The sequence below is a fragment of the Glandiceps talaboti genome, chromosome 2 (assembly GCF_964340395.1).
Source record: "Glandiceps talaboti chromosome 2, keGlaTala1.1, whole genome shotgun sequence".
NCBI classification, from domain to species: domain Eukaryota; kingdom Metazoa; phylum Hemichordata; class Enteropneusta; family Spengelidae; genus Glandiceps; species Glandiceps talaboti.
The window spans coordinates 17,540,898-17,562,743 of record NC_135550.1 but is presented as its reverse complement, the minus strand read 5'-3'; the positions used below and the strand labels follow the sequence as shown (position 1 = coordinate 17,562,743).

At 35.8% G+C, this 21,846-nt stretch overlaps 1 protein-coding gene across 2 annotated transcripts in view; it reads left to right on the top strand.

Annotated features, from left to right (window-relative positions):
• The window catches only part of LOC144451833 (cytoplasmic dynein 1 heavy chain 1-like), a 62,080-nt gene that overhangs the window by 397 nt on the left and 39,837 nt on the right, over nt 1-21,846 (top strand). For both annotated transcript variants that reach the window (XM_078142739.1, XM_078142748.1), the window contains exons 2-36: nt 35-452; nt 1,577-1,661; nt 1,915-2,088; nt 2,317-2,572; nt 3,129-3,315; nt 3,809-4,029; nt 4,424-4,644; nt 6,571-6,733; nt 7,065-7,156; nt 7,279-7,495; nt 7,956-8,042; nt 8,581-8,736; nt 8,897-9,031; nt 9,570-9,704; nt 10,007-10,078; nt 10,569-10,652; nt 11,270-11,449; nt 11,929-12,072; nt 12,337-12,483; nt 13,167-13,307; nt 13,975-14,078; nt 14,259-14,442; nt 14,851-14,970; nt 15,436-15,576; nt 15,899-15,997; nt 16,260-16,383; nt 16,919-17,064; nt 17,390-17,500; nt 17,870-18,079; nt 18,395-18,541; nt 18,796-18,962; nt 19,343-19,516; nt 20,137-20,302; nt 20,718-20,903; nt 21,462-21,662. In XM_078142739.1, the coding sequence (XP_077998865.1) occupies nt 215-452; nt 1,577-1,661; nt 1,915-2,088; nt 2,317-2,572; nt 3,129-3,315; nt 3,809-4,029; nt 4,424-4,644; nt 6,571-6,733; nt 7,065-7,156; nt 7,279-7,495; nt 7,956-8,042; nt 8,581-8,736; nt 8,897-9,031; nt 9,570-9,704; nt 10,007-10,078; nt 10,569-10,652; nt 11,270-11,449; nt 11,929-12,072; nt 12,337-12,483; nt 13,167-13,307; nt 13,975-14,078; nt 14,259-14,442; nt 14,851-14,970; nt 15,436-15,576; nt 15,899-15,997; nt 16,260-16,383; nt 16,919-17,064; nt 17,390-17,500; nt 17,870-18,079; nt 18,395-18,541; nt 18,796-18,962; nt 19,343-19,516; nt 20,137-20,302; nt 20,718-20,903; nt 21,462-21,662 (5,415 nt within the window). In that variant the 5' untranslated portion in view covers nt 35-214. The remainder of the gene's footprint in view (nt 1-34; nt 453-1,576; nt 1,662-1,914; nt 2,089-2,316; nt 2,573-3,128; nt 3,316-3,808; nt 4,030-4,423; nt 4,645-6,570; nt 6,734-7,064; nt 7,157-7,278; nt 7,496-7,955; nt 8,043-8,580; nt 8,737-8,896; nt 9,032-9,569; nt 9,705-10,006; nt 10,079-10,568; nt 10,653-11,269; nt 11,450-11,928; nt 12,073-12,336; nt 12,484-13,166; nt 13,308-13,974; nt 14,079-14,258; nt 14,443-14,850; nt 14,971-15,435; nt 15,577-15,898; nt 15,998-16,259; nt 16,384-16,918; nt 17,065-17,389; nt 17,501-17,869; nt 18,080-18,394; nt 18,542-18,795; nt 18,963-19,342; nt 19,517-20,136; nt 20,303-20,717; nt 20,904-21,461; nt 21,663-21,846) is intronic.

Sequence of the window (21,846 nt, the reverse complement as noted above, 5' to 3'; positions counted from 1 at the left end):
TAAATTAATTAAATATTACAATATTTTTTTAAAGTTATGGGATGGGAAAGCAATTTCCGTCATGTGAACGGCACAGCCAATCATCTTCACGCATAACAGGTCACCTGACAGCAGACATATTGGGCTAGAATCCTGAATCGCCGGTGGATGGTGTTCCAGTAGAAATAGAGACAATTTTTCTGTGTGAACGTCAGTGTGCAAACTATCCACCACCATGGCAGATAGTATTGATACTGACAGCAGTAGCACGGCTAGTCAGACTGTAGCGGACGTTTCCAGTCTTGATAATTACCTCGGGAAATTAGTACCACTACTCTTGGAAGATGGCGATGGTTTGTCATCCGTTGTGTTGAAAAGTGCATTGGGTGACAAGGGGCATCAAGAATGTATGAAAAAATTCTTATCCGACCCTCAAGTACATGCATTGCTAGTCGAGAGAGCTGTATCAAAAGGTATTTAGAGGTTATTTTTGCATTTTATACATGCATTTTGTGTAGAAAATATTTTTTTTCCATCAACATTTGTACATCTACATTCATAGTACATGTATGTAATGTACACAGTGCAGTGAGAGCATGAGTCATCCGTCAGACTGCCTATTTGCATAACCTTGCCCATATTGTCTGGCTGTGACGTGTATTTTCAACGATTTCGCTACATCCTGCGTCTGTTTCGTAATATTTATTATAAAAACAATTATATTTTATTGTGATAGTTTGTTGTTATTAAACCAACCCATATTTTCTTTCGATTTGAAATTGAATATATTAAATATAAAAAATAAATGTACTGCTGTATATTTGACCAGGGTTGAATATGTTCTCCTAGAGTTTGATATCAAAATATGACATAAATCAAGCAAGGGGATTATTAGAAATCGTAATTTAGTTAACATGTTTGATGTGATTTATCAATCACACACATTTCAAATAGTGTGAATTAAATAAAGCATCTGCACACAATTTGAAATGTAGAATTGAATTACAAGCAGATTGTGAAAATAAAGTAGATAAAGAATTAAAAGTTCATTTTAACACTACCTCTGTAGTTGTGTTGAAATATTTCTACACAAGGATTTGGATGTAGATGAGGAAAAAGAGCATCTGAGGTGTAGTGACTGGTTTGATATAAAATGTACCATTTACACAGACAATGAATCTGTTTGGAATGGGATTTTCATTTTGTAATGAGGCTGTTCTGAAATGAAATTGCAGTTTGCCATCTTTGTTACCTTGTTGTTCAAGAACATAGAAATGTCACACTGATGTCGATAAATAGCAGCAGTGAGATGCAATGCAGAATAAGATTCATTAACGAAAATGCGCTGGCTTAAATAACTTAAAGAATATCATTTCGATCAAGTTCCTTTTCCTTGTAGACAGACCACCTTTCATTGCTGTACTATATTGTAAATTGTTGTGTTTTTCTAGCACACACCAAGACATTGATAAAAGACAACATAGTGAATTACTGTAAATTGTAATGGACATAGTACCCTGTGTATGTACATTGTACATGTACCACCCAACTACAAAATGTACGTGTAATTGATATTCTGTACATGTTTTTCACACAGATGATGTAGATGATGAGAATGCAGAACCAGATATTGCATACGTCCTGTCATTAGATGTACATTTCACCAACGCCAAGTTTAACAGGTAAAAATAATACTGCTTTACACAGAAATAAACTAGATTTTATCATTTATCAACAATTTGATGCTCTTATTACTTATGTTTTATATTTAACTGTGTTGAATAGATTTTCATGCAGAAATGCTTGGATAAAAAGTTTATTTATATTTTACTTGTGTTCTCACTAGTTTGTGGATATGTGTGTTTCAACTTGAAATAGAATTGTGTACTGTGTACAGTGTAGTTTGATTATTGTCGTTGTATGTTTTCATTGCAGTGTTGCTTTGATCAAACGTGCACCATTTATTGATGCTGACAAGAGTATATCATCTCAGCTGCAAGTAATAACTCTGAGTGAAGGATCTCCATATGAATCACTTCATGCACATATCAGCAATGCTGTCGCCCCATTCTTCAAATCTTACATCCGAGCATCAGGAAAAGCAGACAGGTAAATTATATATTTCTAATAGGTGACTGATTATGAATTCTATTCATGTATTTACATAAAGGTTGGTATGAATTTCAATGAACCATGTGATATTCAAAGGTTACTTTTGAGTTGATTTTTGAAAATTTTACCGGAAAATAAATTTCACATTGTTATCTTGGCGATTCAGTTGCCAAAAGTTTGATTCTGTATTCTTGACCTTAAATTTTGCATTTGTTGGTTTTCCAGGGATGGCGATAAGATGGCGCCATCAGTTGAAAAGAAGATTGCTGAATTGGAGATGGGTTTACTACATCTACAACAGAACATTGACATTCCTGATATTACTCTCAATATTCACCAAGTTGTATCAAATATGATCAGGAAATGTGCAGAGGAAGGTCGACGTCCTAAGGTTCATGATTTTGGTGACAGAGTGGAAGATTCTACTTTCCTCAATGCATTACAAAATGGTGTCAACAGATGGATCAGGGAAATCCAAAAGGTAAGCTAAGCTGCAAACAGTTGCATTGTGATCAAGTACATGTAACTCTACTTCAAACAAGGATGCAGGGTACTTTAAACAAAGACCAATATTCCATGTGTTGTCAAAAACTGCAGCTACCAGTACTGAATTATGCCTGTTATTAGGAATAATATAAGATTTAGACAAGACGAAAATAAACTACACAAAAAATTTTCCCACACTGCCCGTATCATAATAGTATACCCCTGGGTCCCACATTTTATTTGACAGTTCAATGAATATTGTCTGAGAATTGACATTAGTCATTCCAGACACAACTGAGAAGGCAATTGCTGTCAGAATAAATTAATTTTGAGGTCTTTTGAGATTCAACTTTGGAATTCTGTCGTGCTCTAGAAATGGTAAGACTTAGACTCTGGTGCTTTGCTTAAAATGGCAATTAAAGTTGTGAAAAGTGATTTGTAACATGTCAATGATTTATAGCACAATCCATCTTGATAAAGAATGTTACTTATTAGGCTATTCAAATTGTCTACAAAAATCTCAAGTTTATGTACTGCTTTGTCATCTACAGGTTACCAAACTAGATCGTGACCCAGCATCTGGAACTGCACTTCAAGAAATCAGTTTTTGGCTAAATTTGGAAAGAGCTCTGCTGAGAATCCAAGAGAAAAGAGAAAGCCCTGAAGTAGCACTGACTTTGGATATACTAAAACATGGCAAAAGATTCCATGCTACAGTTAGTTTTGATACGGATACAGGTGAGATGAAAATAGGCCTAAGCTGTCAGAAATAAACTTGAAATTATACAAGTCTCATTCAGTTCCGGTGGTATACTGCCATAGTTGTGTAGTGATCCTAGTCTTGTTAGTGTAGAATGCGGATATTGATACTGGCACAGGTCAATATGAACACTGCTATAACATATGCACTGTATATTGTACTTATTGTAAGTAATTGTCAATAAACTGTTTTTGATGTAATGGCAGCCATTACCTGATACAGCTGTTATTCAAATAATACACCATATGGTACTTGCAGTGTCTGTTTTGTAGCCATTGTTGCTATAATTATACAATCTTATATCCTTTTGGGGACTTGAATATGCTAAATTATGTAGTTTTTTAGCTATGAACAAAACATTGGAATACTATAATAATTGTATTCTACAAATCACTACTGTTCGTAACAAATCCAATTGTCATTTGCATTGACCATTAAAATTTACAATTTGTTTGTATGCATTATTTGTAGGTTTAAAGCAGGCATTAGCCACAGTAAATGATTACAGTCCACTGATGAAAGACTTCCCACTCAATGACCTACTGTCAGCCACTGAATTAGACCGTATAAGACAGGCTCTGGTAGCCATCTTTAATCATCTCAGAAAGATCAGAAACACCAAATATCCCATTCAACGGGCTCTCAGATTGGTGGAAGCTATCTCCAGAGATCTAAGCACACAGCTGCTCAAGGTGAGAATGGTTTCTGATGTATTAGATTTGATGTCTAACAGATTATGGATGTACGGGACTAAAATGAGAGAGAAGAGTTTACTTAAATTTAAAGTCTCTCTTACAGTAATTATTTGAGTGAAAGTGACTGAAAATATAATAGCTGTCCTTATTTCAGGTATAGACAATATTGTGTAGTGACCCACTCCGGATTAGGTGTGAAAAGGGATGTTTTAGAAGAGCTATAAAAAAAATTGGTCCTGAACAAAAGAATGATCCCATGTACAAAATGTAATCTATATGGTTCCACTCCAATGGTGGTGACCTAGGATTGACAAATTGGCCTTTAATAAGCTTTCATTTCAAGTAACAAATTTCATTCTAATTTTTCTTTGTTGACAATGTTTTACAATAGGTTCTTGGTACACGACGTCTGATGCACATCTCATTTGAAGAATTTGAGAAAGTGATGACAGCATCATTTGAAGTGTTCGGCTCCTGGGATGATGAATATGAAAAATTGCAAGGTTTATTGAGAGATATTGTGAAAAAGAAGAGAGAAGAAAGTTTGAAGATGGTGTGGAGAGTTAGTCCGGCTCATAAAAAGTTACAAGCTAGATTGGATCAAATGAGAAAGTAAGTTCTATTTACTAGATTGTGCTTTCCATGCCATTGGTGGTACATGAATATGTTTCGACATTGAATTGAATACGGCGTATGCCGGTTATCGAACTTCCGGTTGTTTCGCAGGAAAGTATCGCGAGAGGGCGCACCATATCTGACAAAGTGAGGGCCAGAATTTTCGTCATGGCATCTAATAGTACGGCGATGTATGAAGCTGTCAACAAAATGGGCGTAAAAGAACTCTCCGTGCATTCATAAAAGAGTGGAAAATTACTACTTCTAAATCTACTAGATATCGCCAGAAATGCTGTCAACCTTGGTCTTGAAACACTAGAAAATGATAATTTTCTGAGAGAACGGAAGAGGAGATGAATAGTGGATGTCAAGCATCAAAAGATAGAACTAATCGACAGCGGAAACATTGAAAGTTGGACGGAGGACCTTCGAAATATACCCGATGTAGACATGATAAACATATTTCTTTACCTTACTGGTGTCTGTTGCTTGACAAAAGAACGATTACAAAATTACAAATCTGACAACAGCTTCCAATCTGATTAAAATCCGATGTAGATGTTGGCTAATCGTTCATTGCTATTTTACCTTCGTTATTTTGCCTGAATTGACCTTCTTGGTACATGTTTACATTTTTTAGCTTGCCTGATCGCCTCCTCTACGATCAGGCTAAAAATGTGAACATGTACCAAGAAAGATAATATCAGGCAAAATAACGAAGGTAAAATAGCAATGAACGATTAGCCGACATCTACATCGGATTTTAATCAGATTGAACAGCTTCCAGCTACAGTCATTGCAATATTGAGAGTTCGGTCGACTATTACCAAGCCACATGTTTATATTGTAACTGATGTCGCCGCATACTTAGGCCTTTCTTGTTTATTAGAACAGTGGTGTAGCACCACGGGTGAAATCATAAAACTTTGTCCGGAAAAAAACATTTCATGTACTGGTTATAAGTTGGCATAAACATATTTGTATTGATATACTCATCTTTACTATCACACTTTGGTTAGCTTGCTATTCTTCATTCAGGACCATCAGTGTATAAAAAAAACCATTGAAGTCGGCAACGAATCATAAATATTGTTATTGTGATTGATGTACCACACCGCCCACCCCTTCAATGAATCGGCCTTCCATGTAACGTTTACGTGGTTCACTCATCATACCATGTCTTATACCGATCTGATTAAAATCCGATGTAGATGTCGGCTAATCGTTCATTGCTATTTTACCTTCGTTACTTTTGGGTTTTCCTCACGGTCGAATTGCAGAGCCAAACTTACCCGAAATATTAGGAGAACAAGAGGTTAATTTGCTATTTCGTTATTTGATGGGCGATAGCGTAAAGTTACGGGGAATGACAGAAAATCTTTAGTCAGTGGTTACGATGCCTATAGACTCTATGCTTTGCAACAATGCTCTACAATTCTGGCCCTCACTTCCGGTTCTAAAACAGCGCCCCTAGTGGCCAAACATTCATATCTTTTATCTTTTCGGGGCTTCTTCGATAACCGGAATACGGCGTATTGAAATTTATTCCACCAGAAAATGAAAACAAAAATAAACAAAATAATAGATGTGTGGTGTTAATTTTATATTTGTCTTTCTGTATCATACCAGTAAGTGTCTATTTTACCATAATGAATATTGATATTGAAACAAAACACTGTGCTAAAATAAATTATCACATATTAACATGTATTATAGATGGAAACTCAGTAAATGATTGTGGTTATTTTACTTGGATAACAAAATCAAATTCAAGCTAAGTTGTTATTTTCTATAGTAAAACAAAGAACCTTTTTTCAAAAACACTACTTATAAGAAGAAATTTGAGATAGTCAGTGTTGCTGTCAGCATTTTGCAATGAGTAGAAATAAGATGAATGTTAACAATGGATATCTGTTCACACAGATTCCGTCGTCAACATGAACAATTACGTGCTGTGATTGTACGAGTTTTACGACCAGCTACAACAACATCCACAACTACACCAGCTAGTCCTACTACTGAGGGAGCTCCAGACTTGAAGGTCAACACACTTGTACTAGAGGCTGCAGATGCCAATGCCATTGAGGTGAGTTTGAGGTCAAAGTTCATGTGAAATTTTTAACCCCATAGGATCTGTCCAAGACTTCTTGGTACGCAAAGTTTCCCCCCCCCCCCCCCATATTATGTGACAATGTACTGCTATTTTAAATGTTCACATGATTAAATGACTTATTTTGATAAAGCATGTATTTTTCATAAGCTGATATGCAATGTTTCTTCCTTTCCATACAAATGTGAAATTAAATGATTGTATTATTGTTTTGAAAACTTGAGAAAGTTCAGTGCATGTCTGTGGGCAGTTTAATCACAAGAAGTTCCATTCTCAATTAGACTCTCACTTCATTCTTATGTTACAGGAAGTAAACCTCGCGTATGAAAATGTGAAAGAAGTTGATGGTCTAGATGTCTCAAAGGAAGGAACTGAAGCATGGGAAGCAGCTATCAAGAGGTAAAACTAGAATCAGGAATATTTTATTTCTTTACATTCTTGTTCGTCAGTTGTTGTGAACACAGTTTCTTTTGTTGGTCTTGTTTAGTTATATATACCCATTGTTTGACTGTCATTCACAGATACGATGAACGAATTGACCGAGTTGAAACTCGTATCACAGCACGTCTACGTGATCAGCTCGGCACAGCAAAGAACGCCAATGAGATGTTCCGTATCTTCTCTCGTTTCAATGCATTGTTTGTACGACCTCACATCCGTGGAGCCATACGTGAATATCAAACTCAACTGATACAGAGAGTGAAAGATGACATTGAGGCCTTGCATGACAAGTTCAAGGTAACCACACAGTAACTCAGTGAAGTGGCTATGTTAAGTCTCCTCCGAGTGTAATAATAGTTTGCATGCATTTTGTATTATCCAAACAAAATAGTACTTTATAAAAGGTACTCCTAATATTTTCAAGAAATCTGAGAGGGGACAACACTTCTCTGTAATGGCCTTGATTATGGGAAACTGTCTTGGCAAGAAAGTTATCATTCTTGTGCAGAGGCAATTGAGTAGGTACTGTATTGTTCACTTGGTTGATAGGCTCCGATTTACATGTATGTTCAGTGAGCCAAGCTAAGATTTGGTTAGAGAAAGTGAAATGAATATACATAGTTGTATGATTCTGAAATGAACCAACCACATGTAGATATCAGGCGCAAACCTTGCTATTACATGGACAAGTCTCGGACAATGAATTGGAGCATTGAGTTGTTTGCACATAATGATGTTTCTTTCTATTTCCCTATAGGTTCAATACCCACAGAGTAAAGCATACAAGATGAGTCGTGTCCGGGATTTACCACCAGTATCAGGATCCATCATCTGGGCTAGACAGGTCAGTACTATAATGCAGTTAATATCTGATGTTACAATGTATTGACACGTACCGGTAACCCCATAATCCCCGACTGCACCCCATGCCAAATTTGGAGATTTATAGCTATGACTTTCTCCAGAAGAGCAGTATATGTTGATACTTCTTTGAACTTCTCTTTAAAAAATCATTTGGAGACGTGAAAAAGGTGAAATGTTCATTATCGTAAACAAGTATTTGTTTTGAAAATGTAAGTTTGTGGCACATGGAATGATGTTTATTGTAACAATGTTCACACAATATCAATTTGTTCATTACGAAGAGGTATACTTAACAAGACAGATCTCCTTTTGACCTGTAAGATATGACAGGGTTTTGGTTTATATCAGATGGTGTGTTGATTGCAGTAATAGCAAGAAAATAATTTGTTTCATATCATTTTGGAACCAAATGTTACGTATCCGTAAAGCCTAGGAAGGATAGATTGCACATTTTGCCACCAATGAAATATTGTCCAGATTGTAGTTGAAAAGTAATATTTACATGTAATTGTTTACAGATTGAACGTCAACTGACAGCCTACATGCACAGAGTAGAAGACGTACTAGGTAAAGGCTGGGAAAACCACGTAGAGGGTCAGAAATTGAAAGGTGATGGTGATAGCTTCAGAGCTAAACTGAACACACAGGAATTGTTTGATGACTGGTCAAGAAAGGTAAGTTGGTAAATGATTTGACTATAAACAACAATGAAGGCTCACAAAATAATAAATATATAACAGTTTTGTAATTAGACATTTGTTTTGACACATTTTGAGGAAATTAACTTTACTATTGTCTTTGACACTTGTTATGTGTGCATTTTGTCTTTGACAGGTCCAACAGAAACATCTTGGTATTTCAGGCCGTATCTTTGCTATTGAAAGTCAACGTGCTCGTGGTGGCAGAGGCGGAAATGTTCTCAAACTGAGAGTGAATTTCTTGCCTGAAATTATCACTTTGTCCAAGGAGGTGAGAACTATGATGATGACGTGTAGTTTGCAGCTGTCCATTCTATTCACCAAATGTAATGTTAGCTATTATATGAATGAGATACACAGAATGAGATGCAGTTTATCAGTAAAAGTCATAGCAACCTGTCCCCATACTCAAAATACACAAGTTATGGTATCTTCAGATTTGGAAATCCCTATTGTTGGAATGTTTTCATTTGAAATTCAGCATTTTCGTGCTTTTCCCAGCTTATGTAGTGTTGTGATTGGTTGATCTGGGTCTTCCAACTATACCTTGGCAAATACTTCTGGTGAGAGTGGATGTCTCCAGTGAAGATGAAAGGTGTTAGTGTGTGACCACTTGAGGAAAATTAGCTATCAGAAATGCCACCCTACTGAGAGTATACTTAAACCAATGTCTATTCAATAGCTTATATCAACATGTCACAACAATAGTAGTTCGTGTTTATTCTTGTGAGCAGAAACCTCAATAGTCACTATTTAAGGATGTAATTTCTCATGTTGTTACAAATTTATATGTGTTCTTTCTACTATAGGTACGTAATCTGAAGTGGCTTGGATTCCGTGTACCCTTAGCCATCGTCAACAAAGCCCACCAAGCCAATCAGATGTATCCATTTGCCATTTCATTGATAGAAAGTGTACGAACTTATGAACGTACTTGTGAGAAGGTGAGTGTTCTTGAGTTGAGTCTTTACAAATACTGGATATCAGTCAAGCAGAATTCATCATCATTAGGAAGTGTGAATACTTAGAAAGGGTTTATGAATGATTGTTTGTCAGTGGAATCTTCAAAAATTGTTGACATCAGTCATACAAAATCATCCTGACTATTAAGTTCAGTGACTTTACATATTTTCCAGTTTCAAATGAGGACTCTCTGAAGTAAAAGAATATGTGTCACAAGAAATATGTCATGTAGTAAATGTCCAACACTTCTAAATAGTTTCGTTTTGCCTTTCTTGATGGTAAGGTGGAAGAACGTCACAGTATCTCTTTATTGGTAGCTGGACTGAGAAAAGAAGTACAGATACTGATTGCAGAGGTAAGTCAGATATGTTTATTACAGGATTGTAGTTAGCCTTCACTGTAATATATCTATTTTATTTATTTATTTATAAACGACAATGCATCCGGTTTTCATACAATTGCAAAATATAACAAATACAAATACACAGATTTAAAATACAAAATATACTTCGAATCTGGATATTGTAAAATTATCAAACATTTTGTCGCATCAAGTTCTACATTTCTATTTTAAAAAGATTATAAGTGATGACATGTAGTGAAATTCCACTTTCAGAATACCAGTGTAGCTTTTAAGATTTCTATTTTGATATTGATTACTGGTACTACGGTACTGTACATTCTAAATTGCTGACCTGAAATCTTCATCCAAATTTAGTATTTCACAAGTTTTCTTGTTAAAGATACTTCATTTTGTTCAAATAATATTGCTTTCCTTTTGTTTTTAAACCACTGTATAATTTAGATAAGTCAGTTCTAAATTAATGTTATTACTTATTTACCAGGGTATTGGACTTGGCTGGGAGTCTTACAAACTGGATCCATACGTACAGAAACTGGCTGAAGCAGTATTTAACTTCCAAGAGAAGGTAAGGAAAAAACACACATTAATTTGGTATATTTGTACTCATGTTACTACAGATGTAGTTTTCTCACTCTTTTGTAAAACATGTACCGGTGATATCTGAATGTGTTCAAGGTAGAATTTATACAAGACATCGTAATTTTAACATTTATTAAAGATAAAAATGGGGGCCAGGATGTTAGAAGTATTTGTTACAATGAGTCACTTTACTGTTATACGTTTTGCATATATATTGAAGCCATGGTGTTTGAAAGGGGAGTGTTCATTTGTTTGTCAAATCTTTAAATTGGTACTTTTCAACCATTGCAATACATTCTATGTCCTTCGATATAAGGTCTGTCTCACCATATAAGGTCTGTCCTCACCATATAAAGTCATCTCGCCATATAAGGTCTCACTATATAAGGTGTCTCACGATATAAGGTCTGTCCCTCACCATTTTATGGTCTGTCCCTCACTAGTGTGCCCTCTAATGAAACACATCACAAGAAATTGGTGTCTGTTAGTGACATGTCAAATTTTGTGTATGGACACACTGCCCTCATATGCTGATAAAAGAAGGGAGACAGTACGTTACATATTGTGACAAGTCTGAGATATTATGGAACTTGTATTGTACAGGTGGATGACTTGCTACTGATAGAGGAGAAAATTGATGTTGAAGTACGTAGTCTGGAAACCTGTGCATTCAATGCTAACACCTTTGCTGAAATATTGGGACGTATACAGAAAGCTGTTGATGACCTCAATCTTCACTCGTATTCCAACTTACCACAGTGGGTGGCAAGACTAGACAAAGAGGTCAGTTAGTTTTCAGGTCCTTGCATTTTATTAACCATTCAAGGCAGTTCATGTGTATGCTGCTTTTGAACAGTGCCTCCTAGTGGCCAAACTAGACAATCTTTTGTCTTTTGATAACTGATGTATCAAATATTATGCTGACATTTAAAAAACACCATTCTGTAGCTTTGTCTGCTGAAATCAGACAAAAAATAAAATTAGGGTTATTAGAAGAAAAATGCATTTCAGCTTCTATTTAATTGTGTAGCATCAATAGACTATAGTTTTAACAGAAAAATTTTGAAGAGGAATTATTGAATTTATTTTGTATTTTGTAAATTTAAACGTACAATCCATGGAGAATTTTTCCAATTTGTTACTCGTTACTGGATGACTACAATACTGCACAAAAAGAACCATAAGAAGTAAGATGCATGTATGTATGTATCAGATCGTAACAGCTGGCAAACTTTCTGATCATTGAAATGGTGCGTCCACAGGTTGAGAAACGTCTTGCAGGTCGACTTCAAGCAGGTCTTAGAGCATGGACCAAGTGTTTACGTGGAGAATCAGGTGACCAAGACGATACCATGGATACGGATGCTCCTACTGGTCACAAACCAGGTGGAGAACCACAGATCACTGTAAGTATTGTTACCATGGTGACTGCTTCCACGATTCATTTCCTAGTCTTCAAGACATGTGTTGTATACACGTGCAAGTGGTGTTGTAGTGGTAGTGTAGATAGATAGATAAATAAAAGAATTCCAGATATATACGATTATTTGTTTTTGTCACAAGATAATGTATGACTTGTAATCTTTCTTTGTGTGTGTGTGGACTGATCTGACACATCGTGAGTGACTTTGTTTGTTAAGGGATACTAAATGTTTCCATCATTATTTCAGGGCTTGATTCACGAGTTACGTATCACCAACCAAGTCATGTATCTTAACCCACCTATTGAAGAAACCAGATACCAACTGATGCAACAGCTGTTTGCTTGGGAAGCCATTGTTTGTAATCAGAAACGTATCCAGAGTCAGAGATACCAGGTAAAATTAGCCACAAAATGAAATATTTTTTTGACATGATATAATGTGAAATTCAACGAAAGGAGAAAAATTGTCATAATATTAGCTCACTTCTGTCAGTTTGATGTTGTGATATTTCAGGATGACTATCTTTTCTAGATTGAACTGATTGAAGCAGCAGACATAACACTGCTGAATATTTAATTTATAATTCAGTCACTTAAACAATTTCCATAAGTTTGAAAACTGCAAAAAGAAATAGAAAATTAAGCAACTAATTAATGTGAATAACAAGGATAAAATATGCTAAAACTTATTAAACAAGACAGTCTTAAATTGTGCTGGGACTTCCTAAGTAGTATACTAGTCTGTATCCGTCCAAATAAGTTTGGAAAGTTGTTGAATGATCACTACTAAACAGTGCCCTAATGTTAAAACATGAGGAAACCATAATACCCTGAGATAAACCTTTGTTGTTTGTTAAGGTCAAAACTGAGCATTGCCCTTCTTACATAGATTTGGGAAATTCTTAATCAAACCCAGCTAACACTGGGCAAGTTTAACACAAACTACAGAGATACGAGGAGTATAAGCTAACAACTCAGCTACCGACAACCTTTATAATGTAATTTTTATAAAAACATGCAAAAGCTTACAGAGGACAGCTCAAAATTGTGATATTTGTTTGTTTTTTTGCTGTGTAGGTTGGTCTTGATCACCATGAGTCTGAAGTAGAGACAACATATCGTAGTCTGCTGACTCAACTAACTGATGGTCCTGATGCACTGGATGATTCGTACAGTGCTATTGGTGAAACTATCAACAAAGTACAGGAATACATCAAGGTATGTAGTCAACCTCTCAGTCATACAAACATAGGGAATCTGTACCCGGTGAGGTAACAGGAAAATGGTGATTTTATTTTGAAATTTCTTTGTAAACTTGATTGATTTTTACTCAAAATTTTGCCATCAAGGCAGAAAGAAATGTTATGTGAGTGATTCTAATTCAATGTAAACTTGTGGTATGCCAAAAAGGTTGTAAATATAAAAAAAACTTAGTCTAAATATTTATATTGTGGTGAGAAAATGTGTGTTCAGAAAAGATGAGAAGCACCGACAATCATGTATGCAGGCAACTAGTAAAAACCATACTTTTGTACTGTTATAGTTCAATGACAGAGATCACAATATGATAATATATTTTATATAAAGATGTGCCAAATAGGAATGTGTTATTTTTTTTAAAGTGATATGAAACAAAGAAAAATTTTAGAATGTTGATATTTACACTCAGTTGAGAATCAACGTATTAATGATTAAAGACTAGATGGGATAGTTGACATTTAGTTTGCCACAATTCCCAGTAGCTATACATTTGTAGTTCTATCGATACTATGTTAGAATACAGGCTGGTATAGTCAAATGTTTTCTAATGACATAAGGTTTGACTGTATATATTATTCTATAGACTCAAATAACAGAATTATTGACTTTATGTATTACTTTACAGGTATGGCTACAATATCAATCTCTATGGGACATGCAACCCCATAATATCTATGGTAGATTGGGAGAAGATTTGGACAACTGGATGCAGTTACTGGTAGAAATTAGGTGAGATTTGTAACATTTGAATTCAATTTGTACACTGGCATTTTTGTTTGCACTTGGTAGTTGTATAGACGTGAGCACAGCACTGTAAAACAGTTTTGAAAAGAGCAAAAGTTCAAACATTTCACATGACAAGGGAATACATAACTACTATTATGAATTGTATAAATTTCCTGTTCACAGACAAGCTCGTACGACGTTTGACACATCAGACACCAAGAAGGAGTTTGGTCCTATTGTTGTTGACTATGCCAAAGTTCAATCCAAGGTCAACTTGAAGTATGATTCATGGCATAAAGAAGTCCTCAGTAAATTTGGAACTATGCTTGGTGATGAGATGGCTGATTTCCATGGCTCTATATCCAAGGTTTTAGAACAAGTCAAATTTTGGTTTTCCTACTTTAATTGTAATCTTTTGTGCCCCAACTATAGTGAGAAAACTTGTTTGAAAAGTTGCAATTGAAGGTTGTTCACAGATAAAGCTACGTTGAAATTGAAAGTTAACATTCGTGGAGCTTCTTGTTTATACAAAAATGAAGTTGTAGTGACACACTATATGAGAACAACATATTGTCTTTGCTAGTTGACAGTCGCATCGCATATTAAAAGTTTTATGATGCAGTTTGTATGTCCCATAGTACATGTAATACTAGAATCCACTCAAGCTACAGAGAATCTGAATACAATAATAATATAAAGTAATAATATTGTACAAACATAACCATGTGAATACAAATCATCCTCATGTCTGTTGTTGTACATCTATCCCTTACAGTCCCGTGGTGACCTGGAGAGTCAGTCTATCGATACAGCAAGCACTTCTGATGCTGTGAGTTTTATTACCTATGTGCAAGGTTTGAAACGTAAAGTCCGTTCCTGGGAGAAACAAGTTGATGTAAGTATACAGCGATACAGTTTTTATTATTGGTATATATTCACACTTATTTTGTTTGTTTTCCAAATCCAATGTCAGTACATGGCTTGTTTGCTCCTGATTCAAATTTCAATTCACTTACTTAATAAACATTGAAAGATATTTTTGAAGCTCAAAGGAGCTCCTGGAGTATTCCAGTGATAACTTGCATCGGTCTCATACATATTGTTGGTATGCAGACTACACTGCAATCCGCAAAACATTTCTTGCTTACCACTTTTGCAAATGAATGTAAGCAAACCATCTACATAAAATCAGGTTTTAAGCTGTTTTTGAGAAGTCTATAATTATGAAAGTCAGTCATTGTTTCACTTGACATGTGATATATATACCTGTATTGCATGATATCATTGTCAAGTTTGCTATATTCATGTACATTGGATACTGTCTATTTAAACGCTACATTTTTTTGACGTGACTACACAGATGTATCGTGTTGGTCAGCGGTTGTTGGAAAAACAACGATTCCAGTTCCCCACATCATGGTTGTATGTGGACAACATTGAAGGTGAATGGGGTGCGTTTAATGAGATTATGAAGAGAAAAGATGGGTCTATTCAACAACAGGTATGTCAACAAACAATGAAATATTTCACATGAATTATGTATCTGATCTGTTCATTTGTGATACAAGGAAGATGGCATGCAAAAATTATTAAATAACATGCGACTTTGTGTATATGTCATTTGTCAGATAAAAATCATTATATATATCAATATTTACCAAACACATTCAGTATGTAGCCCATTGTAGTGGCTATCTTTGTCTCATTAACCAGTACAACTCCATATTTTGAGGTGCAAAATCTTGGATTAGAATGAAAGTGAATTCAAACTCTTTGTATATTTAGATGACTTTCTCTATCTGCTCCATCTTGTGTTATCATAGGTTGCCAGTCTACAGATGAAGATTGTGTCTGAGGACCAATCAGTAGAGGACCGTACTGGTGACTTATTGTCAGAATGGGAGAAAGGAAAACCTACACAGGTATAGGCACATAGTTCAGTCAAGCTACGAAGTTTGGTTTTACTTGAATATACTTTGTTTTCTAGAGATAGCATTGTGTGTGTGTGTGTGTGTGTGTGTGTGTGTGTGTGTGTGTGTGTGTGTGTGTGTGTGTGCGTGTGTGTTTACATTTGTTGCATGTATATATATTTTGTGTACTTGTGTGAGCAGATGTACAAGTGTCTGTCTGTCTGTCTGTCTGTCTGGCTGTACTAAATATGAATATTGCTGTGTTTTGTACCAGGGTGACATGAAACCAGACAATGCTCTCAAAGCCATCACAATCCTTGAAGGCAAGTTTACTAGACTGAAGGAAGACAGAGATAATGTTTCCAAAGCTAAGGAGGCACTGGAATTACAAGAACCAGGTAAGCAATGGCTATCACAGAAATGGCAATATGTCACATCACATTGTACTATATGGGGAAAGAGCTTATCAAGGCATATATATGGCTTACTGTTGGTTATCATTACTAATTCATATTTCCTCAACTTAGGTATTGTCTTTTCATGTTGTCTTTTCTATTTGATGATAGCTATTAGTCTTTTGGTTTGCATTATTTTAGTCATATTGCTAACAGTTACATAAAATACATACTTAGCCTATTCAAGAATAGGACTTTCCCATTTAGAAAATCATGTTCGAGAAGTTCTAGCATATGTCCATCACTTCTATTTAAGGACAGTTTCTATTGTTCTTATTGCTTTCGGTAAACAAGTTGTCTTCCTCCATATGAGATTTCGAAAACAGACATGTTTATGACAAATCACATGTCCTTTCATGCCCACACTGACAGGATACAGTCATGTGAATAAATGGAGGTGTTGAACAAACTGGATATGTAACCTTATTTGTTTCTTTTGATCCACTGAATATGATGTTACGATTGTTGGTCATTGTAGGTACAGTCAGTTTGAGTGAAGACAGAGTCGGTGTTGCACTGGAAGAGTTACAGGATCTGAAAGGAGTCTGGTCCGAGTTATCCAAGATATGGGAACAAATTGACAGTCTCAAGGAAACACCCTGGTTGAGTGTTGCTCCAAGAAAGGTTAGTTTGACAAAGCTAAAACAAACAAGTTACTTCTCAGAAAAGCTAGTTGAAACTAGTTGAAGATACAAGCTATGTTTGTGTTCGTTTACTCCAGAAAAAAACCCAAGCAATGAAACCAGTTGATTGAATTATGCTGCTTTAGTGATAAGGTGTCCTTTGATGTTGCAACATGATATTTGCATAGTAATGATGTTATTTGCATAATGTATTAACAGTATGGAACATAGTGTTCTGTTTTAGATGTAGATTGGTAATAATTACATATAACTTTTTTTTGTCAAATCGAAGTTGATATTTACCAAGTTCTTATTTTCTTATACAGTTGAGACAGAGTCTGGACAGTCTGACTACTCAATTGAAGAATTTCCCAGCCAGACTGAAACAGTATGCATCTTATGAATTTGTCAACAAAGTACTCAAAAGTTACACTAAGGTGAGTTTATGTGGATCTCGGTTGAATAAGTAATTACTAATATTTTAGCAGTGTGTTCGACACCACAATATGGTAATGGATCCTACATGAATGCTATGTGTATATCGATGTAATATCAACCGTATATTTGCATGTTCTTTATATTTTCATTATTTGTAGACTATCAGTACCTACTTATGCTATCACTTCAGAAAGTGCTTCAGTTGTCATGGAAGATTATTTCAACAATGACTATCATTTATTTCAACTTTTCAAACCATTGCCGAGTAAGAAATATCAAAGCATCTATATGTATATTATACATGTTATTATGGCAGTGACTTACACTAATGCTTCTTTCCATGACTTGGTCTATTTGTGTACGTTTAGAGCAATGTCTTGATAGTGGAGCTAAAGTCTGATGCTTTGAAAGAACGTCACTGGAAACAGCTGATGAAGAGACTGCGAGTGAACTGGATCCTGTCTGATCTCAGTCTCGGTCAGATATGGGACGTAGATCTACAAAGAAATGAAGCTGTTGTCAAAGATGTACTCAATGTAGCACAGGGTGAAAAGGCCTTGGAAGAATTCTTGAAAATGGTAAGTTACTCTCATCTGTACGTCCCCCATATAGCATGAATACCTTGACCAACTATTGAATGCAGTGGATTCGATCTTCAAGTTCTCTTAAGGAGAACAAGATCAAATAGTGGTTATCAGCTGATGGGATGGCTCCTCGCATTCTGCAGTAATGTCTGTAAGTGATGATATATGTTTGGTCTATACATGAACTTCTGAGCTTAATTCTGTGAGGTTTAGAAACTTTTTGACACACAGTTTTACGAGTATGATGCATGGACACATTTGTAGATATTGTAGGGTATTACTGACATCAGACTTCATCTTGTTATTTAGGTACGTGAGTCTTGGCAGAGTTATCAGCTGGACCTGATCAACTACCAGAACAAATGCAGACTGATCAGAGGTTGGGATGATCTCTTTGATAAGGTCAAAGAACACATCAATAGCGTTGCAGCAATGAAGTTGTCTCCATACTTCAAGGTGAGTTTATTGTACGGCAAGTATGAAGGTCAGAGGTCAAAGATCAACAATATCCATAAAGTGAACTGTATGGGCCTCACTTTCACGTCATGGTGCTATTGACACAGCTTTTAGAGGTGATAACTTTTTCCATGATTGTTAGCAATCACAATTCCTTGCTGTCACCCATGGTAATCTAAACATTCATTTTGAATAGACTAAGAGATCCACCAGTGTCGGATAAGAATTAAAGATGTCATGTTTTTAATCACCAGGTGTTTGAAGAAGATGCCATGCAATGGGGAGAGAAACTGAACCGTATCAATGCATTGTTTGATGTGTGGATAGATGTACAGAGACGATGGGTATACTTGGAGGGTATATTTACAGGAAGTGCTGACATCAAACATCTACTACCAGTAGAGACACAGAGATTCTCAAGGTAAGTCTCAGCAATCCCAGGGCTTTTCATGAGAATAAAATTTCTTCACCTTTTGTATTCGATTACAAGAACCTGGTGCATTAGCAAGCTAGGTGTTAGTATTCATTAATGAATCTTTGTGAATTACATTATTTTTGATGTGGAAGAACCTAATGTAGGTAGGAAAATGAGCAGAACTGCCCCCATATTGAAACCATAAATAATGAGCAAATTTCTGGTGTATTGTCCTAACCTCTTGTGCATCAGCAGCGACATAAGACATTACTCTGTAAAGTCCAATTTTTAGAAATTTGTATAGAATATCCATATAAGCATAGTGTCATGTTTTGTGACATCTGAAATTAATCACTGTCTATTGTATGTTCCATTTCAATCCACAGTATCAGTACAGAGTTCTTAGCTCTGATGAAGAAAGTGGCCAAATCTCCCATTGTCCTGGATGTCCTCAACATACAAGGAGTTCAAAGGTCACTGGAGAGACTAGCTGACTTGCTAGGAAAGATCCAGAAAGCCCTTGGCGAATATCTAGAGAGAGAACGAGCTTCATTCCCAAGGTATGTGACAGCAGCGTTGCCTTTTAAGAAATAAAACGTTACCTCATTATGCATTTATATAAAACTGCTCTTGGTTTGTTTTTGTGAATTGATTGATGATTTGTTGTCTTTGAAATGTTTATCAATGAATTGATGGATTCTACTGTCTATTTCATCAGATTCTACTAAGTAAATAGAACCCCATGATGTGTTCGTGCAAGTGTGGCATACTCAGGGTATTTACACTTAGTGCTTGCAGTGTTCTCTGTGGTCGTACTTTCATGAGCGTAGTGAGTGAAAGTGCAGTGGGCAACATGGCAAGCATGGATGCAAAATACTCTTGAGTACCCACATTAGCACTCACACGTCATTGGATTCTATTATCATTACATATGTTTATTGGAAATGGCAAAGTTATAGTCATACTGTGTGATCACAGGATGCTGTGTGCAAGAAACGATTGCGCCATCGTTTGCATGCATGTATGTAATTATGTTTTGTGGAATTACACTGTTAGTGAAAATACTGGTAGTACATATGTATGCCCATGCATTGGTGCAAGTAATATCTCGTACATATATAAGAATTTCTGTCTAATTTTTCAGATTTTGATCAGTCACGTATCTTGTGTTTTTTCTCAGATTCTACTTTGTTGGTGATGAAGACTTGCTGGAGATCATTGGTAATAGTAAGAATGTTGGCCGACTACAGAAACATTTCAAGAAGATGTTTGCTGGAGTGGCTGCTTTGTTGTTGAGTGAGGATAACACAATTGTACATGGTATTGCATCTAGAGAAGGAGAAGAGGTTAGTGTAATGATAGAGTCCATTGTCTATGGTGTAATTGTAGTGATTGATATGAACCATACACACTGTTGGCTATTACATGCACAGTGGAATCACCCAACATTTTGGACCAAATTTATGAGATTCATGTGAAAATGTTATGTGATACTGACCGTTTAGTATTTTGGTGTATGAATGAATCCATTTCAAATCTGTCTAAATTTCCATATAAAGTGGTCTTCCTTAATGTAGAGAGTGACTCTATTCCCATGTCTGTTCACATGCAAATCAGACTTTGGTTTATGAGAATGTTGTGGAAATTGCATTATAGAAACACAACTTGGACTAAAACATCACATTCATGTTTCTTGAAATTACTATTTCAACATAAAATGTAATAATCAGCCTTGATGATATTTTCTTGGTATCATTCTAGGTTGAATTCAAGACACCTGTGTCTATTAAAGAGAACCCCAAGATTAATGAATGGCTGAGTATGGTAGAGAAGGAGATGCGTGTAACCCTGGCTAAATTACTAGCTGAAGCTGTACGTGGTGTATCTGAGTTCAGAGATGGTCAGGTTGACAACAACAAGTATGTCCAGTGGGTAGACAAGTACCAGGTATGTATACTGGTTACACTACTAGATTTATACTGTATATGACATTTGGTATTGTATGTTGTGTATGCTGTGGTGTGTGGTACCATACATGGTTTGTCTGAGTTCAGAGGAGGTCAGATTGACAGTAGCAAGTACATCCATTGGGTAGACAAGTACCAGGTATGTACACCGGCTAAAAGCAGATGCTAGATGTAAAATTTGATGGATGTATGACTATAATGTGAATATATCTATGGATGGCAATCATATTGAATTCAATAACATAGATACTGATGTTTCCATGGTTTGAGAATACACAGAGCAGTAAAAACTTTTACATAGTCGCTTCAAAAACTAGATGTCAGTATTAAGGTAACTGTGCTACAGCAGTTTTTATGTTTGTCTGATATTAGTATGTGTTACACTCTACAATTGATCTGTTATTATTTTTCTTATCCCTTTGTACATGATTCACATATTACAATAGATGATGTGTAATGTTCTGTCTGTAGACTTGATAATGGTCTCTATATCTAATAGTCCATCTATGTTATAACTGGAATTTTTATGTCTTGCCAGGCACAATTGGTGGTACTGTCAGCTCAGATAGCATGGTCAGAGAGTGTAGACAAAGCTCTAACAGAAATCTCCCAGAATGGAAATGGTAACTTGAAACCGTTGGAAGGTGTAAGTCAGAATGTGGAAGCCACTCTGAATGTGTTGGCAGACTCAGTACTGCAGGAACAACCTCCAGTCAGAAGAAGGAAGCTAGAACATCTGGTAAGCTAATGTTAATATGCAAATAATTAGCTCATGATGTAAGTCAAATAATGTCATTTATGAAGAAAAGTTGATTAATGTTCAATATTTTGATTCAGTGGAACTTCAACAACACAAAATTATGTACTTGTGCAGGCATACATACATTTGTGTGTGTGTGTGTGTGTGTGTGTGTGTGTGTGCA